This window comes from Linepithema humile, chromosome 4 (genome assembly GCF_040581485.1).
Source record: "Linepithema humile isolate Giens D197 chromosome 4, Lhum_UNIL_v1.0, whole genome shotgun sequence".
Classification (NCBI taxonomy): domain Eukaryota; kingdom Metazoa; phylum Arthropoda; class Insecta; order Hymenoptera; family Formicidae; genus Linepithema; species Linepithema humile.
The window spans coordinates 7,983,905-8,004,970 of NC_090131.1; the positions used below are offsets into that span (position 1 = coordinate 7,983,905).

The window sequence follows — 21,066 nt, forward strand, 5'->3', positions numbered from 1 at the left end:
GGAGCGACTTACCAACGAACAGTTACTCCACAGACGAGAACGTTTACACCAGATTGGCTGCTCACATCGAAGTTCTGAACAGCAGAGGCATCAAAACGGAGTCCATGTGGCCACACTGGTGTTCTCAGAATCCCGGCAAGTGTCTCTGACCGATCGTTAGAGATTTGTGAACTGTCGATCAACCGAGTATCGTACTTGCGGCGCTGATAATCGTATAAAAGCGGCGCTGGCTGTCGCAAGTTCTATCGATGATCGATTCCGTTTCCAACGCGAAATTATATTGCGTATTCGTGATTTGTGGGATCTGTCAGTGACAGGTGTCCTGCCGTTGGCAAAATTGACAATCGTTTCTACTCAATAAATTATTCGACGGCTTTTCCATCCGCAACAAGCAAACGTCGAGGAAGCTCGCACGGTGCGCGATAAACAGCATCGGGCGCACATTAACGAAGTAAGAAACTATTGTTGTACGCTCTCTTTGCACGTCTGACAAAATGCAGATTTGGCGCAGCTATGAGATTGTGCAAACGACAACGGATAAATCGTTAGTTTAAATTGACGTATGTTAGCTGGATATAGAAGAACACGAGTTGATAACGTAAAACAAGTGAACCTCTTTAAATCGGGCTTCGCATGAGTTTAGTTTTATAAGTGTTTACTTAAAGAGTCGAATCGCAAGAGAAAGCGCAAAATACGTTTATGATTATTAATATATAATTCGCCCCAAGTTAGAATTGTATCAAATGTCACAACTTTTCCATCTTGATGTTTAAATGATATCGCTATTTTAAAAGTGAGTGCAATGTTGGGAATAAACATCTCATGTTTATGAAGCATTGCAACAAAATTAATAATGTTCGTGTACGTATTCTTGGTTTCGATTTTTTTATATTAAAGTACAAAAATGTTACACTTATAGCACAGTATTCGCTTTTATATCGCTTTTATAAATATTGTGTTTTGTCCATTGCTTTTATTTATCGATCTGATAAAATTAGAATTCCGGTTATCGTGTAACTTTCACGAGATTCCAATTGAAAACTTGATTTTCCGATCGCAATTTCATCACATTTTTCATATCGTTTATTGTGAATTTATGAGTCCAAATTGAAACGGAATCGGAATTTACTTGCTAAATAAAAATATAAGATAATATATGTAATTATGGTAAAAAGATTACAAAAATTCAATATCTATTGTTGTAACAATTTCATGAAGATCTAAGCATCGTGACATAAAATTCTTTTTAAGTCATTAGTCATCTTTTTTACAGGTGCATCGCATTCTTCTTTTCGAGTCATTTTTTACAAGTTATCGGAAATGTAAAATAAATTCTTTAGAAATTCTCGCTTGAATGTAAATATCAATATTTATTCCGATTTTCCACTTATATTTATATCAATTTTCTACTTATTCATAAAGTATCGCAATTATTCCGATCATTTCAGAATTTATCTGAATATCTATAATAGAACAATTGACAAAAATGAATTCCAGTTTCTGATTGGAATAGTTTGATTTTTTGTTAGTTATTACATTGTGTGTATTTGGATAAATTCCGACATGATTGAAACGATTCCGAATTAGTTTGGACGTTTCATATGATCGATCAGTTCGGACAGTTTGACTCTCGAGTTTGGACGTTAAATAATTCAAACGCTTTGAACTGAAGGTATGTTTGAACAGTTTGATTAACTTTATTTCTTTTGACATAACATGTATTCGCGTATATATTGCGCGTATTTGTAGTAAAGTTAGCCCCTAAAAGTTTTTTTGGGGCTATTTGTTTTTTGTCTACAATGCATACTACGTTTGCTTTTCTTTACTGTCCGACGTGTCAAATCTTCAGACATAATAAATTGACATTACGGATAGTGCTATCAATACTCGGCTATGTACCCAGATAGTCAGGTAATTTGTTCTAAATGACAACACTAATTACAGATCGATTTAAGTTTGAACTGTTCGAACTCGATGTTTATTTTTCTTTAATCTGAACTGTCCAATATCGAACATACAGTATGTTTGAATCTTTGGTTTCAGTTCTAATATTTACATTCAAGAAAACTTTAAGGTTATTTTTATATTTTTAATAATTTGTAAAAACAACTCATAAAGAATTCTATATCATGACGCTTAGATTTTTGCAACAATAAATTCTGAATATTTTTAATTTTCTGTAATTATACTGTAATTGTACGCGAATTACAGGACACTCTGTATACATTATCTTGCATTTTTATTTGATAAATTCTGATACCGTTCCGATTTCGGAGAAGTTGAAAGATACGGACAGAATTGCAATCAGAAATTCATCCATTGAAATCGTGAAAAGTGATTATATAATAGCTACTTTGGACGTGTTTTGTTATAAAATATTAATAGCTTAATTAAACTGTATAACAATGCATAATCGAAATAAATTGAGACAATTGTGTGTGTGTTGTAATAACGAAGGGTAACGATGAGTTAAATCTCATCCGTCGACGATCGATATAATTGTAGCGAAATATCTTTAAATCAGCGAATGGTATCGGAGACAATAATGCGGCACCTCATCATTCTGTATATCTTATCAGCGCGTATCGACGCGTTATCGTCACCGTGTTATTTCTCGGATTCCATGAACTAGAAAAATCAACAATACAGGTTTTCGCGATCATAGTAGCTTTGTTGCTGCAGAGCCTTAGTCAATGGCGAGTGTTTCGCAATTTTGTAGACCGTAATTTAGCTTTTTAACAATTGAGATTACACATTACTGAAAGTATAACAGATAACGAAAAAGGCATGGCGGTACGAGTAGCATCAACGCCATGAATGTCGACAAAGAGTGCCTGGTGTGTTTGCGACTGATCTATATTAAAGATTGTTACGTATGATGGATGCTAGATATCAGTGAAATTCGCCAATCTGTCGGCGTCGCGACGTCAATCGAACTTTTTATTTATTATCAACGCAAAAAAATGCTCAGGGTAGCGTAATATAATTATCGGACGCTTTTAGTAAAGAGAATATGTCTCTCAAGTCCGTAAAACTAGATCAAAGCAGCTATTTTGTACTCGGATCGGAAATTTTTTGTTTTTCTCTATATGTTTTCCTAAATATTTTATTACGTCATTTAGGGAAAATGGAACATTTCTGATCGGAAACGTTTCCGATTGAATACACAATAACTGCCAGGTATAGAATTTTTTATGACAATCGAAATTTTGTCGACATTTTATTATTTTCAATTAAATACTTTATTATCTTCACTCGAAATTCATACTCGTAAGAAAGCGACGAAAATTTAACTGATAGAATACCCGCAAGAAAGCTCGCCTGATTGTGCATAATTATTTTTATTTTATAATTCCGACACGTATGTGCAATCGTCAAAATGATGCGATTGGTTAAATGTGATTATGCCGTTATCACGGCAGAAAAGTGATCGCGCATGGGGACTCGCCGTCTTGCTGCCTGTAGTACATCATGGCCTATCAATTAAGAAAATGCGAGTGACCCTCGGAAACTTGTACATAAATACTTTGTAACGATGTAGGGAGCAACGTATAATATAGAGAATAGATATGTATAGATAGATTAAAAATAGTTACATCATTAAGAGTGAATCGATAGACAGGCATTTAGGCTAAATCAATTGCGTAAATAGACAAACCGCTCAAGGGATAACGGGGGCGAGAAATGCGAGTCCGGCAAAGAAAAAAAAAGAGGACGATGAGAAATCTGTACTTATGGATACTTACCGGTATAGACGGCTGTAAGAGGAGTTGATTTTCTCGTGCGTCTACAAGATATGCAATTGGTAACAATGTGAGAAACGCTGAATATCCAAAGTTATTGATCTTCTATCATGACGTTAAAAAAGTTAAAACGTTAATAAAAGAAAAAAGAAAGTAAGGAAATTTAATAGGACATGTAGATTTGCAAATAATTTCTGTGAAACCCGTTGATTTCTGATTTAATGAAAACAGCTTTGAATTTCTCGGGCGATTCTGGCAGCTGCCGTTAATTTTTCCATCATGTTACTTATTCGTGACATGTATGTGATGTCATAATGGAAGATAAATCTACAAGAGAATCTTTACAGTTCTAATTATGCGCACAGATTGCTTCTCCAGTTATTTCTTATGTCAAATTCGTCCTAATTTCAGTAAGCAACAGAGAAACCGATAGATGTGGAAAATATACTATGTGTAACCGCTAGCAGTCGGCGATCTTTGTAAAGAATAAGAATTTTACGATGATTAGGATGGTGATATTTACGGTACGTATACTTACGTTATGCGACTCTTCGGTCCGCAACGATGAATGTATGTAAATAAAATACAGTTATGCGCACGCGCGTGTGTGTACGTATGCATGTATGTATGTGTATGTATGTATGTATATATGTATGTATGTATGTATGTATGTATGTATGTATGTATGTATGTATGTATGTATGTATGTATGTATGTATGTATGTATGTATGTATGTATGTATGTATGTATGTATGTATGTATGTATGTATGTATGTATGTATGTATGTATGTATGTATGTATGTATGTATGTATGTATGTATGTATGTATGTATGTATGCATGCATGTATGTGTATGTATGTATGTATGTATGTATGTATGTATGATGTATGTATGTATGTATGTATGTTGTATGTATGTATGTATGTATGTATGTATGTATGTATGTATGTATGTATGTATGTATGTATGTATGTATGTATGTATGTATGTATGTATGTATGATGTATGTATGTATGTATGTATGTATGTTGTATGTATGTATGTATGTATGCATGGTGTATGTGTGCGTGCGCGTCGATGGTTCTCTGAACTGATCCCAGAAAGATATACTCTGTTATGACATGCTGCTACACGGATTTAACATAAAGTGAATTTTGAATATATCATGTCATTTGTTTTATTTCTGATAAGAACCTTTCCACTTTCTCATCGAATAAGCACGTTGGAAACTTGTCGTGATAAATGTAAGTGCTAGAAAGAAATATCTCCGTGGCATGTTTTTCAAAAAATAATATTTATAAATTTTTTAAATGTATAGAAACAAAAATCTGTGATTAATATGTTATAAATAGCGCAGCATTTTTTGTGCTATCTTTTTAATTATGAGAATTAGCCACTTTCACATTTTATGTATAAACATGTTAATTGAAATTAATATAAATATTAACGAAATTTAATGAATAATTGGCAATTTAATGAAAGTTTTAATACGGACGACTATTAACAGATTTATTCATTTAAACGTGATAAATTGAATGCGTGGGCTGCGTCTCATCCCTGAAAAAGCTCCAACCTGACTCAACTTATCTTCGAAAGACGAAGCATTATTTGGGTAAATAATTGCTGCTCATTGCATTTAGCATGATAAAAGAAATTATTAATAAATATATAATAAGAAATATATATTATATACAATCAATGTGAAATAAGAATTTGAATCAATACTTAGACAATCTAATGAACATATAATTCCTCATAATTTTGAGGAAAGTATCAAAAAGAACGATTATAATTGTATATTTTTTAAATAAGAATTTTACGAGATAATTTGTAAAATGATAATCACACATGCCGTAACGTGGAATATTTCGCATGTCTCTTTATAATCGGTTTTTTGGTGCACATGGACATCATTTTTAAGATTAATAAAATTAGTTGCATGATTTACTGTTTGATATGTATAATTATTACATTGCATAAAGCACGTTTATACAAATAATTGAGTCTGCTGTTATACATTCTCGGATAATTGGCAAAAAGGTTTCGGTATAACGATTTGGCATCGACGAGATAAAATTTCAGGAATGCGCTCACTTTGAAATTACATACTAATTTTTATCGTTTTCAATTCTTGAAAACTATAATACATATTTTATTATTAAAAATCGTTTTAATATATAAAGCCAATAGAGAGAGAGAGAGAGAGCAAGAGCTGGATCGATTTGCTCAAAAATTCCTTTTTTTATTATAAATTTATACAGACGTTTCGGCCAAGGTACGTGGCCATCTTCAGTGTAATACAAAAAATATATAAAATTTAGTACATATATTTTTATATATTTTTTGTATTACACTGAAGATGGCCACGTACCTTGGCCGAAACGTCTGTATAAATTTATAATAAAAAAAGGAATTTTTGAGCAAATCGATCCAGCTTTTGCTCTATTGGCTTTATATATTAAAACGATTTTTAATTTAATTAAGGAAGAGCAATAACCTAATATTATTTGTATTTTTATTATTAAATAAAATATATAATTTTCGGGACCATTGACTAATCGTATGATGAATGAACATTTTGAGCATAATATTTCCTTCTTAAATGTACATTACGTCAAAAAATTATATTCTACTTGTTAAACTTATTTTGTTGATAACTTTTTAATAAATATGCATAATATCGCATGTATATACCTTGCATCACGTTGAATGCGGAAGTTAGTTTGCGAGAAATAAGTAATATAATTATACATATAAGTTGAAACCATCGTCAATTTGAACATTGTTTGAACAAATATTGACGACAATTGATTGAAGAGGTTTTTTAGAAATTAATCTTTGATGGATTGCATGTATACCAATGCATTACATATAACATGATAAACATTCAGCGATATTTACATAAATGGAAAATCCGAGCAGTCACGCGTTATGTAGGGATAGTAAAACGATGACAAAGTACGCCAAAAATAGCAATTTCACAAACATATTAATGTTACTGTCAAAATCGGTAAACATAGCATGTTTTATAGATTTTAAATAATTTACATAATTAAGTACAATAATTTTAAAAAATCTTGAAAAGACAGATAGAGAGAAAGATGAACTTGATATTCACCTTAAAAGCAGATCTGAAAATATTTAATAAGGTATAATATTCTTTTTTTTTATCAATTTGAGCGATTTTATGTTATTATAAATAATAATTTTTTATAAACTTCTTTCAAATTAAATTATATAAATTATAATAAGTTGTAGCAATTATAACAAGTTAGTAATCAATACGAATAGTTTCATATACATAGATTACATTAACTATAGAAAATTTATATTTGTGGATCCTTATCTTTTAAATAATTTTTTAAATATAATTATATAGTTCAAAATTAGTATTAAAAAAAGTAATTATTGGTATTAAAAAACCACATAATTATATAGTTCAAAATTAGTATTAAAAAAAATAATTACATTATAATATACTTGTTTACTCGATTAAATAATTTATTTGTTATTCAAATGTTATTTAAAATAATTTAATGTAAGTACTTGAAATAGAGTACTTGAAGCATAGCGCTTTTTCGCTTGCGCATCGTTATGAGAGAAAGGGGTGCGGAAAATCATGCGCAGCCGCTCGATTTATGGCAATGATTCTCTACGAAAGTTTCAGAAGAGTCGCAATTGCGTGCACGCGCGGGTGTCCATACTTAAGAAAGCGCGACTGCTTCAACAGAGTTATTGTGAATAATTTTAATTCGCTAGAAATCATTACAAAGGTGAGTCAGAAATTGTTATTAATGTTAAATATTGCAGTGATTAAAAGATTTATTATCAAAAGTTGTGTGTGAAAGAGTGAAAAAATACAGAGTGATGCGCGACAAAAAAAATTGTAATTTATTGTTAGTGTCCTAAAAATATAAGTAGTAATTTTTGATTGTTTATTACTTAAATTATTTATTATATGATTACTCTTATGTAAAACTACCGCAAAAAAAAAACAATTTTTTTTTAAACAGTTTTTTTTTATTAGTAACTTATTAATTTGACTTAATACTTTGGAAATTTTTATTTCGAAGAAATTTTATTTTATTACGTCAATAAAAAAGAAAGAGAAAAATAGAAAATGTGAAATTATTAAAAATTATAATATTGCTTTGCATCGGTAATGAAAATAAAGTTTAAAAGAAAAAATAAGAAATAAAAAGTAAAAAGATGAGATATGCTTACGATTTCTTTTCATAAGACAATTTTACTCTGCTTTGTCGCAGCATCTCGTATTACTAATAATAAGAATAAATGCATGACATCGATTTAAATAATAATTGATTTTGATTTAAATAATAATAAAGAAACTAACACGATGTGTCATATTTTTTCGGCGCCGCACAGATTTATTATAATCTTCTATTATAAATCAAGAAATGAATAACGGAGAAAAATTCTGTTAAAATTGTAAAGAGACAGCGCCTAGATAACCAATTTATTCTTTTTGCTTCTTTAAGATTATAATGGGAGATGCAAAAATGCAGCATTTCTTGGCCAATCAGAAATACAAATGCGAGCAGTTTTTTAATGAAGGTAAACTTTGACCTTGTATTATTTGTTACAACATCTATGTACATAAATCTTTACAGCAGATTTCTTCACATCTTTAAATAGCTGTTTGAAATTAAAATATAATTCATTAGTTTAATATTGATTATTATATAAGCTACAATCAGAATTGGGAAAGTTATTTTGTAAAAGTATCTAGTTAAAGTTACAGTTTTTTTCACTGAAAAAATAACTAGTTACAGTTACAAGTTATCGGACAATTACAAGACTCTGAAAAATAACACGTTACAGTTATAGTTACTCAAAAAGTAACGAGTCGTTACTTTTCAGTTACTTTTTTGCAATAAATGTGCACTACTATTTTAAATATAAAAATCTTACATTTCAAGATTTTATATACTACATAAGTACTTAATTTTGTGTTATATTATTTTATATGTAATAATTCACAATTGTTTTAAACTTAAAATAAAAATACATTTAAAATATTAAATTAATTGCATATATGATATGCAATGGAGAAATCAATTTCTTTATGCATATGTTTATGCGACTATGCAAGTTTGTCTGGATAGGCCCTAATTCTTATAATTAATACAACCGTATATAGAATATTAAATTAACTGTTAAATTAGTTACTGGTTACCATAAATGTGTAATTAAGTTAAGTTACAGTTATAGATGAAAAAAAAGGAATGAAGTTAAGTTATAGTTACCGAAAAAAAAAAACTGTAACTGTAACTTCGTTACAAGTAACGAGTTACTTCCCAACCCTGGCTATAATAATATATAATATTTACACAACACTATGAAACGCCATTCAGTTCTTAAAAGATCTATAAAGTTTTTTACTCTTTTTGCAAAAGAATTTAATATTTCTTGTAGCTAAAATTTTTTTAAATAATAATTTTTGGTTTTTGCATTTGTTTAAAAATTCGAAAAAGTTCCTGAAACAATAAATTTCTTGATTAAAAGAAACCTTTCATCAGAAACAATAGATGATTAATCGGGATCCGCTAGTGACATAGATCTAATATGATATTTCTCGAAATGCGGCGTTTTCCGAATTAATCAAACAATTATTATTGCCACGAATGAGCACACTAATGTTACAGTAGCGGTCAATGAAATGTACTCAGCAGGATTCTTCGAAATGACCTGTCCTTGATAAGTACTGTAAGGGTGGGAAGAATTAAATTAAATTTATTTGGGTATACAATATAGATAATTAACACGAGCTAGGAATTAATTCAAGTTTACACTTATTTTCAAAAAGTATCGTGCAGTATTTATAAAAATAATAAATCACCGAAAAATGATGGAAAGTGAAAAATCACAAATATCACAAAATATTAGTTATTATTAAAAAATATTAATAATTGTTATAATTAATTATTTGTTCCTATAATTGTTATTGTTATACGTGTGAAATATAAATTTATTAAGCAAGTATTGTCTCTATTGTATATTGTCCTACTTTTATAAATATGTAAAAATATTTTAAATTCAACTAAATTTAACTAAAATGTTCTAATCAAAATTATCGGTCGTTAATAATACTCTTTAATATAAATTTTGCGATTTTGTACAGTACTTTGCTTTAGACTTTAAAGAAAACAATAATTTCGGTGAGTCCATTTCATTGATCGCTACTGTAGGTGCATCCACGTTCGACGGCATGATGTCAGAAATCGGCGAGATCGGCTTATCCAGCGATAATATCACTCAAGAGAACCGATTGAAAAAGGATCACGGCATCGTCGAAGGCAATGGAACGGAGATCCTTCAATGTCCACCGTATTTTGATAAAATACTCTGCTGGTCACGCACCGAAGCGTCGAAAACAGCGACCTTGCCTTGTCCACCAGCCTCGATTATGGCCTCGATTATGGGATACACCGATTTGGGGAATGACAATTTTAGAGCAATGGCCAGCAAAGTCTGCTTGGCAAACGGCACGTGGTACCGAAACTCGCAGAACGTCTCCTGGAGCAATTACAGTCTGTGTATACTGAATAGCAAGCGTTACATGATCGACGGTGCTAAGAAGTTGACTTATTCACGATGGTATGAAATCCCGCCCGCGGAATCATCACTGTTAAACGTGAGCTACGTCTGCCTCTTCTCTATGTTTTTAATATCAATTAATTGCTTATAAAATGGAATAAAAAATCCTTTCAAATCGACCATCCACCCTGTATTAGCATATGTACTTTAATTACAGAAAAGAATTTTTCATTCTACACAGCCAAAAAAAAGTATAATCTGTTTCAAAAAAATGGGTAAAACAGATCACTTCAGCATCACCTTAACAATAAGAAATTATTGCTGTATTTTTTTGTTACTGTTTAGAATAAATATTTCTGTGTATATTTTATATATATTTTACTTATTAAATTTTTATAATAAATTAAATTTAGTTAACGTTGCATTATTGTTATATACTTTTGACAGAAATGGTTGCCGATCATCAGGATTGTATCGCAAATTGGATACGCCACTTCCTTTATTACTCTAATCGTCGCCATGGTGATTTTCTCCTTACTCAGGTCAGCGTATTTTCCTCATCTAAATCAGTGCTCGGAATTAGTCTGAACATTTCAGCCGATTTCCGTGGTATACGCCTCCTCTCCTCTCCTTACCGCGCGCACCGCAGCCGCTAGGGCCAGCGCCGCCGAGCGTTAGGAGCGGCACTATCCGATTATGAGTGGGTTCTTCTCCCTATTTATTAAAATTTAAAAAAATTTATTAAAATTTATTTATTAAAAATAAATTTAAAAATAAAAAATTTATTTTTAATAAATTTCAATAAATTTTTTTAAATTTTAATAAATAGGGAGAAGAACCCACTTATAATCGGATAGTGCCGCTTCTAACGCTCGGCGGCGCTGGCCCTAGTGGCTGCGGCGCGCGCGGTAAGAAGAGGAAAGGAGGCGTATATCACGGAAATCGACTGAAATGTTCAGACTAATTCCGAGCACTGATCTAAATAAACACATCTCCTGTTTAATCTTTTTTAATTGAAAAATGTATTGATTGCTAATGCCTTTTCCACTACCTAGGAAACTCAGGAATCCCAGAAATAAATTGCATATGCATCTGTTTGCATCTTTTATCATGAGAGCTTTCATGGCACTTCTGAAAGATTGGATTTTCGTCGACAGCATTGGATTAGCCTGGGACGTTGTTTTTGCTGATGGAAAAAATACCTTTATTAGGGAACGCAATGTAAAGGACACTGATATGATTAGTTTCTATCGACCTGCTTATTATATTTGATATTAAAATTTTACGTTAATTTAAAGATTTCTCAAAATTTCGTAACTTTTTCATTAAACTGACTAGCTATTGCAATCAAATATCAAAGTAATTTTTAAGTATTGTTACTTTACACATATGTATAAAGATGAATAATGTTTTAAATCGTTTGCCTTGCTTTAACTTTTTCAATTTATGTTTCAGACTTGGGTCTGCAAGATTATCACGAGTCTGTGGCAATACTTTATCGTGGCGAATTATTCATGGATCTTGATGGAAGGGTTGTATCTACATAACCTGGTCTTCTTGGCACTGTGTGCCGATACCAGCACGATAGCTTTGTATATCCTGCTAGGTTGGGGTAAGATTGATTTTATTTAAGCTCGTGAATATTTTAATTTTTATTACAATGTCGATTTTTATCACATTTATCATATTATACATCATAGGACACACTTTACATCGTAGAATATTGCATTTTATATCGCAGAATTCATGTTTTTATTAAACCGTCATAGGTCTTCCCATCTTGGTAGTAGCACCGTGGATTATAGTACGCGCAACTGTGGAAGATACTCTCTGTTGGACTACTCACGAAAATCCGTCACTATTTCTCATCATAAGAGTACCGATTATCATATCTATTTTGGTATGTCAGTTGTTTGCGTAAGACGATATTCATTTGATTCGCACAAATTCTAATTATTTGCTGTCTCTCCTTTTTTCTTAGCTCAATTTTTTATTATTCCTCAATATTGTGCGCGTTTTGCTTGTGAAGCTGAAGACGTCGGTACATTTGCAACGGAAAAAAATGAAATACAAGTTAGTTGATTACAATTAACTTTCTCAATTTTCGAACGTGTAAGAAGTCTTGAAGCAAACATTTTGTAACAAAAAAACTCAATTAGGTATATAATTTTTTGATGATAAATATTAACATCTTGTATTTGTTTATTTTTAATGTAGGAGATGGGCAAAGTCGACTCTAGTGCTAGTACCACTCTTTGGAATACATTACACTTTTTTCTTAGGATTATCCTATCATAAGGATTATCGAGTCGAACTCGTCTGGCTCTTTTGCGATCAACTGTTCGCATCCTTTCAGGTGTTTATCGTGATGTTGCACAACTTGCACGTACCTACTCTTATGCTATTGTATTTGTTTTTCTAGGGTGCTTTCGTAGCTTTGCTTTATTGTCTGCTAAACGGTGAAGTACGAGCGGAAATACGACGAGCTTGGAGGGCTCGACGTTTTAAAAGAGAGGTCGATTCTTTCATTTCTGGACATCGAGAATTACCGAAAAATTCAAAGGACGGAATCAATCGAAAGCAGTATTGATTAAAGGCGATGAGGTTAAAGGCGATTAGAGCTTTAGAGAAGCTATCAGTAAAAAAAAAAATTAAATAGACTTCTTCAGCTATTTATATAATAATTCCTACACAAAAAGTGAAATCTATATAACTTGTCTGAAAATATACAAATATTAATAAAAAAAATTAATATAAGAATATATCGATTATATGTAAGAATAAAGTTGTGTAAGTACATTTAGTTTGAACTTTATTGTAGTTTTTCCTTTTATAAACATGCCACATTTTTCCGACGTAGCTATTGAAGGGATTTCAAAGAAATGGAGCTAATTAAAGAACAATAATTGAATGTTTTTTTGTTAGGAATTTTGTTAGAATATGTTAAGAAAATAAAAATATGAAAAAATATGAAAATATATAAACATTTAAATTGTTACATTCTGATTTGAGTGAGGCGGATGAATCATAATATGCACGGCTTACAGGTCAGAAAAAACTGACTTTATGACTTAAACGGTTTTGCAATCATCTGTAACAAAAATTTATATCTACCCAGCAAAAACACAGAACATTGCAGCAACATTGTGACAATGTTGCAATATTGCTGTAATGTTGCTACAATGTTGCAACATTGCCGCAATGTTACTGCAATATTCTGTGTTTGCTGTGTATATTAAATTTTATTATCTCAAACTCTTAACGTTTACAAAGCATTCGTGTAATTTTGAGTATTATAAAAAATATGCTTTAATTACATAAATTTAATAATTATTTTCAAAAATAAAGTCAAGTTGCGTTATTGCGTGTGTATGTTCATTTTATATATAGTTATTTTAGCTTTTTGCATTTGTATTTTTTAAAATAGTAGCAAAAGGAAGTGTCTGTCCTTTAGTTTCTTAGTTTCCCCGCGTGAGGTCACCAAAATTCAATCTGGATCTGGGCCGTCACTCTTGTCGACTTTTAATGATTTGTAATAATGACAATCATTACAATCATGTAAGGATATAAGATGATTTACTGAACTGAACTTTATACATAGAATATTCTATCCTTTATTTCCTAATATTTTATCCTTTTTTTAGAATTGTAGATCAACATGACATCTGGTGTGATATGTCTTAACTGTCTTATCACATACTTTTTGGTAGAATAGAATAGGCGTGAAAACCAAGGTTGTGCAGTAGATTTCAAAATCACGTCTATATGAATTGTTTACGTATTGTGTATATGATGTTTACATGGACTTTTTTCTTATAGACAATGTAAACTATGTAAATAAATTATTAACAACAAGCTACAGAGCCCAAGCTGGATTTTCGTGCTTAATTTATTAATATATTATAACAAAAGTTTAGGTCAATCTAGACGTTTCGACCATCTGGTTGTGGTCATCTTCAGTAGTTAGTTATTATAAAATTCGGAACATATTAATAAACAATCGTTACTTATAAAACTAATTCGGATATTACAATCTTCTTATATTCGTTACATTTAAAAATTGTTTAGAAGGACAACACATCTTGAAAGTCATGCCTCTTCTAATAACACCAATCTTAAGATCATCAGGAAGGAAATCATGTTTTACATTAAACATACACGATGTCCTTTTTAAGATTTGAATTGTGGTTGATTGCAATTATTCTCAATGCATAGCAGTACCGTCATGTTGTGTTTTCGTGTAAACTTTCTTATTTTAAAAAACTAAGAACCAAAACTATTCGGTGTAACGAGTCAGTTTGCTAAAAATGATATTGGAGGTCCGTGTCGTTTGAGTGGACATGGCAAACTATATTTTTAATTTAAACTATGTAAGCTTTATAAATTAGATGTTAGAATGCAAGAAAGAGTAATTATCTTTTAAAATTAAAGAAAAATAAAAGAGTAATTATATTATATAAAATAGTTAATGTATCTGTATCTGTATATGTAATTTTAGTATCAATTAAGAAGATATTTATAATGTTAAAAATTGAAAAGTTATGTGTATATGCATGTGTGCGTGCAATAATGACATTATATTGGGTTATATTTTTATTACATTACATAGTAAGTTTAAATAAAAGTTACATTTTGTTTCTTAATTAAATTTATATTTTTTATTACGTTATAATATTTATTTTTCTTTTTCACTAGTATAAAATCTAGTTCACTAAATCTTTTGTTGATTTTTCGTGGCATTTTTTGTGGTAAAATAAAATTGTGTAGTTATATTTAAAGCATGTAACAGAAAAAATGAAATATAAAGAAACCCAGTCAATAAAATGTTAGCAGTCTGCCGGCAGTTTGCGAACAGATTCACTCAGAACTTGGCAGCAGATACGGTGCTATCTGTGTCCGCATTAAGTTCGTGTTCTGCTGGCAGAACCTGCCGACATAGGTTGACAGCAGATTGACGGCAGAAAACGAGCAGGATCTGTGCAGTGTAATTTGATGTCAGATTGTCGGCAGAAATCGAGCAGAACCTGTTGTCACAATTTAAATGGAATAGCGACATTTAAATGCTTTATTACAATTTTACATTTCTCGTTTCACTTATAAAAGTAGTAAACGAGGTGTGCAAAGTATGTAATATATATTTGCTTTATTGGGACAAAAAAATATTTATGTTTTAATAAATTTATTAGGCCAAATCCCGAAATCACTGCAATATCGGGTCAACTCGCGGCGGATTTTCAATTTCAAAAATCAGTTTAATATTATGAATCTCTTATGAAGATTGCATCAGATTATTGTATTAAACTGATAAATTTAATTAAGCCACTGGCCACACTTTATATGCACTGTAGATGAATCTTGAGTACGAGTTTATATATGAAGAAACACGCCGCATAGCGGCGAACAACATCAAATTGCACTGCGCAGATTTTGCTCGATTTCTGTCGCCAATCTGATATCAAGCTGCGTTGCACAGGTCCTGCTCGGTTTCTGCCGCCAATCTGCTGTAATAATTCCGAGTGAATCCTGCTCGGTTTCTGCTACTGATCTGTTATCAAATTATGTCAGCAGGTTTTGTAACATTTCTACTGATATTCTGCTATCATCATCTGATGTAACAGGTTTTGTATATAATCTGCAGTCTTTTTGTTGACAAAAATTTGTAGCAGACCCCTGATGGAAATATTTTTCTAAAAATATAACGAAAATTTGCTGAAATGTATTTGGAAATTTCTCTTAATCTCCCCATTAATTAATTTCATAAATATTTTAGCAATTTTTTATTAAAAAGTAACAGTTTTCAGTTTAATTCAGTAAATTTCATAATGTCTAATATTTCAAAACTCTTTTATTATTTTTCAGCAGTATATTTTAACTTTCCTTATATTTCATAGTATTACATTAAATTTTCATACGGAAAATTATGATTCATTTTGAAATATATTCAGTAATTTTTCAAAAACTTTTATTTTACTTTTCATTGATTTCATAGTACTTTCAGCAAAATATTTCTATCAGGGACGTTTGGCAATATCTGTTCAAACAGACTTTGCTGACTGGGAAGTCTTCGACAAACCATATATTCCATAGATCACTCATTGTTTACATAAATGACATGTTACACATAGTTTACATTGTTTACATTGTTTATTTCAAGAAATCTATTCGTAGGAATTGAGTCAATAAAGAATTATAAAGTATCTTAATAATCAATAATCATCTAATATAAATTTTACATAAATGTGTACATTGATGATCAATTCAATTATGTGTTTATTGCAGTTTAATGTACAATGAGAAAATGGCAACTATACTTTCAAATACTTCATATTGCGGATATTTATCAACTTGTTTTTTGATGTGTATATTATCAACTTGTTTTTTGATGTGTATATTATAATATAGCGTCAGTATAATAAAACCGAACATTATAATATACACATATAAAATATATTCAATCTTTTTATCAAAATTAAATATTTAATATTTTTTAAACTCTAATAAAATATGGAAATATTATATTTTTATGTTTAATGTTATTAATTAATTTTTAATAAATTTAATATTATTAATATTTAGCAATGCTTATTTAACACTAGAAATTTATTTAACACTAAAACTACAAAGCGGTCAAAATGACTGGTTTGTAACTTTTTAGAATAATTATTTAAATTTATAATGCTGTATTTTTTCTGAGATTTTCTATGACTTGTATTGTATTAAAATTTAACAGTTAAATAATTAAATTAATTAATATACTTTTTTCTCTTTATCTCTTTTTAAAAAAAAAAGAAGAAAGAAATAGAAATTGGTATGTTAATCGTCGGTAGTTAATAATATAATTAAAATATAAAAAAATTATAAATATTTATAAAAATAAATTATTTCTTATTTGTTGTAAGTAGTATTTAATGTTTGTTTTATTAAAATTTAATTTTGTAAAATTATTAAATTATTAAATTATTAAATTTATTTAATATTAATTTAAATTTTTCGTTTTTTATTATGAAATCTTCCGACACAATTAATGTAATATTTAAATCCGATGTGAATCTCTGATAACATACAATATATATTTCACAATCTACAATTAATGCGTTATTTTTTGTGAATAAAAAATATGATCATGATATGTGTATTCATAATACACTTTTTCGAGTAAATGTATTTCTAGTATTATCATCTATTTTTAATTTGCTTCGATATTTCTTATATCTATGTCGTAATATTTATAAGAGAGTATTAAAGGGTAGCAAATTTCTCAAGTCATGCAAACTCCTAATCGTTTTTAACGTAATAATACCTTGTCGACGGTATTGATTATGACTCGATTGTCGCTGTCGTGTGCGCTGCCGCCGTTTCACAGCTTTACTTAATTTCTTTCTTTAATTATTATGGTTCTAAATTTCACTCTTTCAATTATTTTAATGATAAATCAATTATTACTTATTACTTGTAATGATAACACATTGAATTAAATAAAGAACTAAATTATTTTGCAACATTGTTGCCTTTTAATTGCAAATCTATTTAGAGTTCATAGAATTAATAAGTATATATAATATGTATTTGGTGATCATAACATTTATGTTAACAATATTCAATATTACTTATCATATCATATCATTTCTAAAGATATACATTTAACGGAATGAAAGGATAGAATAAAATTGCTCGATTGTGAAAGGGGCTGTCATCATAGTAACGAGATGTGAACTATCTCATGACATTCGAAGCGTGAAACATATTAATCGGACGTTGAGCGGGGTGCGTATTGCGTCCTTGATTATCATGACTCGAATCGGCACACGCGTGCCCGCAGACACGGCTCTTCGTTACATTTTCGGCTGCACGCGTCAAACCCCATGCATGTACTTTCTGAGATGAGCGTTGATTGCGTGGCGCCCTTGATTGAAAGTAGATTAAAGTCCGATTGACCAGTTTGCATAATTACGGGCTTTGCGGTTTGCCTCTTAAAAAGCAAGGCTGGTTTTTTATCCTTTCATTTCTTTAATCTACTAAACAAATATGAGGAGATTTTACAAGAAAGACAAACTTAAAGGAAATCTTTATCTTTTTTAAAGAAAGAAATAGGAAAAAACAGAACAATTAAAATTAAATTTATGTTGTATAATAAAGATTATAATAGAAATAAAATAAAGATAGAATCCACAATTAAATCAAATTTTAATTGTAAAATAAAAGATAAAATTTCTTTTCTATTTTTTAGATATACAAATAAAAATTATATTTTCTCTACTTTTGTTTGCTTCAATAAAGGAATCGCATAATCGTTAAATATAGTTTTAATGTGCATTAGTTTTTATGCTAGTTCTAATATGCATATTTTCTTTAATTTTTGGTGCAAATTTAACAAAAATTTGTTGAAATATAATCTAAATTTTAGATATATTTTGTTACAATATATTCTGTATAAATGATATAAAAGTGTATATGTTACAAAGTACGAATGAAACAAATGAGTTTAGTGCTGGTTTTAAGTGCGAGAGTACGATAGAGAATACAACTGTGATTATTATTACAGACGAGTGACGCATATGCGACTTGCTCGCCATCTGATCCTCCAAAGAATCTATACTCCGATGAATCTTCCCTCTCTCTTGACTTGCTATTCTTTCTCTTTGTTCTTGCAGCTTTTATATAAAATAAATGTCACAATTTTATAAAAAAGAGACAAGATTTCTTTTCCCTTGTCTATCTATCTTCCCTTCCCTAATATTCTTATTTTCTCAACAATCGCGATGGCTCGATGGCCATTATTATATTATATTTGTTAGATTATACAGTTCTAAAATAGCTTTCTTTGAACATAAGAATGCGAAGTAACTTCTTTTATAATGATAATAACGATTTTTGAGATTACTAACTACAAAAGTGATGTCAAAATTGACAAATTCAAAATGGCGAATTCTAAACATTGTTTTACTTTGCATTTTATTTCTATTAAGATATTATTTATTATATATTATATATTAGACCAATTTATTATATATTAGATAAAATAAAAATAAAATCAGAGCATCACAGTAAAGAAAACATAAAATCTTAAATACTAAGCTTAACACATGTTATGATATAACATAATACATAACATAACGCCTTTCACATTTTTTAATCAAGAAGATTAAAATGAGATATGAAAAATATTATCTATTAAGCCTACAATTTAAGAATATAAATAATATAATCCTTCACCCTATAATATAAAATTATAAAATAAATTACAACTTACGTGTACTATAGATACTTTTCTTTCGTGGGAGTCTTCTTACACTATAGAAACCTTCTCACACGACCAAAAACTATCGAATGGAACAAGAGTTATCAAATGAGCTGTTAAAATATACAACCTTCGCGATAACAATTGCTCGACAGCACGAAGTAACGCACAGCATACATCAAGATAACCAATCAGCATCACGGAAAAGCGACAACAATGAAAATTTACATGCTTATTTTAAGATAGTAAGTAAAATAGAGTGTGGTAAAGTACAACTGTGTTGCTGTAATTTCTTTAAAAAAAATTTCTTTTGTATAATTTGATGTAATTTTGCAACGTTTTTTAAGCGTTTGGAATTTGTAACGACATCTGGCGCCGATTCGAAATCCCCTTCTCACAATTTATTATCTTTAAAAAAAACCTACTGTAAAAGCTAAATGGATTCATTTGTGAAATTTATGGCGAGAATGCTATCCACCAATGTTTGTGAGAAATAATTTAAAAGATTTCAAAGCGATAATTTCGATCTAAGCGACAAGCTTGAACGTTGAAAAAAAATGAAGCCGATGAATTGCAAGCAGCAACAACGAAAAAGAGTTTGCGTATAGGTTTGAAGTTAATGCACCAACAGTTACGTTGCATTTAAAAGCAGTCGGAAAGATTCAGGAGAAAGACAAATGGCATGCACTTGGAGCGTGCGATTGGAAATCGATTACACATTTGCCTATCGCTGATTGCTAATCGCAAAAAAAGAATTTTAAATTAAGAATTAAAGTCCTTCCGTACATTTGATGGATTTAAGAAGGAGTGTTTCGCTATAAGTTCTTACAACTAAATTAGATAATCACAGCAACAACTACGGCATTTAAATAGAGCATTAATAGAAAAACGCCCACAAATAGTCGCAAGTCAACACAAGATCGTCCTGTTTTACAATAATGTCAGGTTGCTGCTGTGACCAAACATTGTTAGAGTTGGAATAGGAAATCCTTTTGCATGCAGCTTATTTTCTAGACATTATTCTATCTTATTTTCATCTATTCATATTGGTGCAACATGATTTGTTTGGTATTCGATTCAGGAATGTCGGAAAAATTCGATAACAAACTGAGTTTTATTGACACTAAAAATAAGTTTTATAAACGGATAATTATTTGAAAGATGACAGAAAATAGTAGATAACGATGCAAATACTTTGATTAGACATCGCAATGTAGTTTTGCTATCATTCATAAAAATATGGTAAAAATTTGACGAATTTTTGCAAAATCCTGATATAATCATGCATCTATTAATTACAAGAAATTGAGAAAAGAATTTTTCTAATATTTTTATACTTTTATATATTTAGTAATATCATATCTTTTAAGTAATCTGTTTTTCTACGTCCGATATCAGATATTATGCATGCAACATCTCAATTTTATCACTAATGTAACAAAAAAGGATTGCACTACATTGCGATCATATTAATTTTTGCCACATAAATCAGATATAAGTGTCGTCTAATATAACATGAAAGTG

At 30.0% G+C, this 21,066-nt stretch overlaps 2 protein-coding genes and 1 long non-coding RNA gene across 5 annotated transcripts in view; 2 read left to right on the top strand and 1 right to left on the bottom strand.

Moving 5' to 3' along the window:
• fdl (fused lobes) overlaps nucleotides 1–4,912 on the top strand; it is a 35,868-nt gene extending 30,956 nt beyond the window's left edge. For all 3 annotated transcript variants that reach the window (XM_012370294.2, XM_012370297.2, XM_012370295.2), the window contains one exon: nucleotides 2–4,912. In XM_012370294.2, the coding sequence (XP_012225717.1) occupies nucleotides 2–149 (148 nt within the window). In that variant the 3' untranslated portion in view covers nucleotides 150–4,912. The remainder of the gene's footprint in view (nucleotide 1) is intronic.
• A 120-nt stretch (nucleotides 4,913–5,032) lies between these two features.
• On the top strand, nucleotides 5,033–13,679 carry LOC105674160 (Diuretic hormone 44 receptor 2). Its single transcript, XM_067354011.1, has 10 exons — nucleotides 5,033–7,519; nucleotides 8,246–8,321; nucleotides 9,956–10,401; nucleotides 10,752–10,846; nucleotides 11,360–11,525; nucleotides 11,760–11,916; nucleotides 12,074–12,204; nucleotides 12,286–12,377; nucleotides 12,522–12,660; nucleotides 12,727–13,679. The coding sequence occupies exons 1-10, from the start codon at nucleotides 7,385–7,387 to the stop codon at nucleotides 12,892–12,894; spliced, it is 1,605 nt and encodes a 534-aa protein (XP_067210112.1). The 5' UTR covers nucleotides 5,033–7,384; the 3' UTR covers nucleotides 12,895–13,679.
• LOC136999628 (uncharacterized) lies at nucleotides 10,727–20,183 on the bottom strand. The gene is made up of 3 exons (XR_010889940.1): nucleotides 19,555–20,183; nucleotides 11,356–11,490; nucleotides 10,727–10,865 (listed from the first exon to the last, which is right to left on the bottom strand). It is a non-coding gene; the product is annotated as an uncharacterized lncRNA (long non-coding RNA).
• Nucleotides 20,184–21,066: the final 883 nt, after the last annotated feature.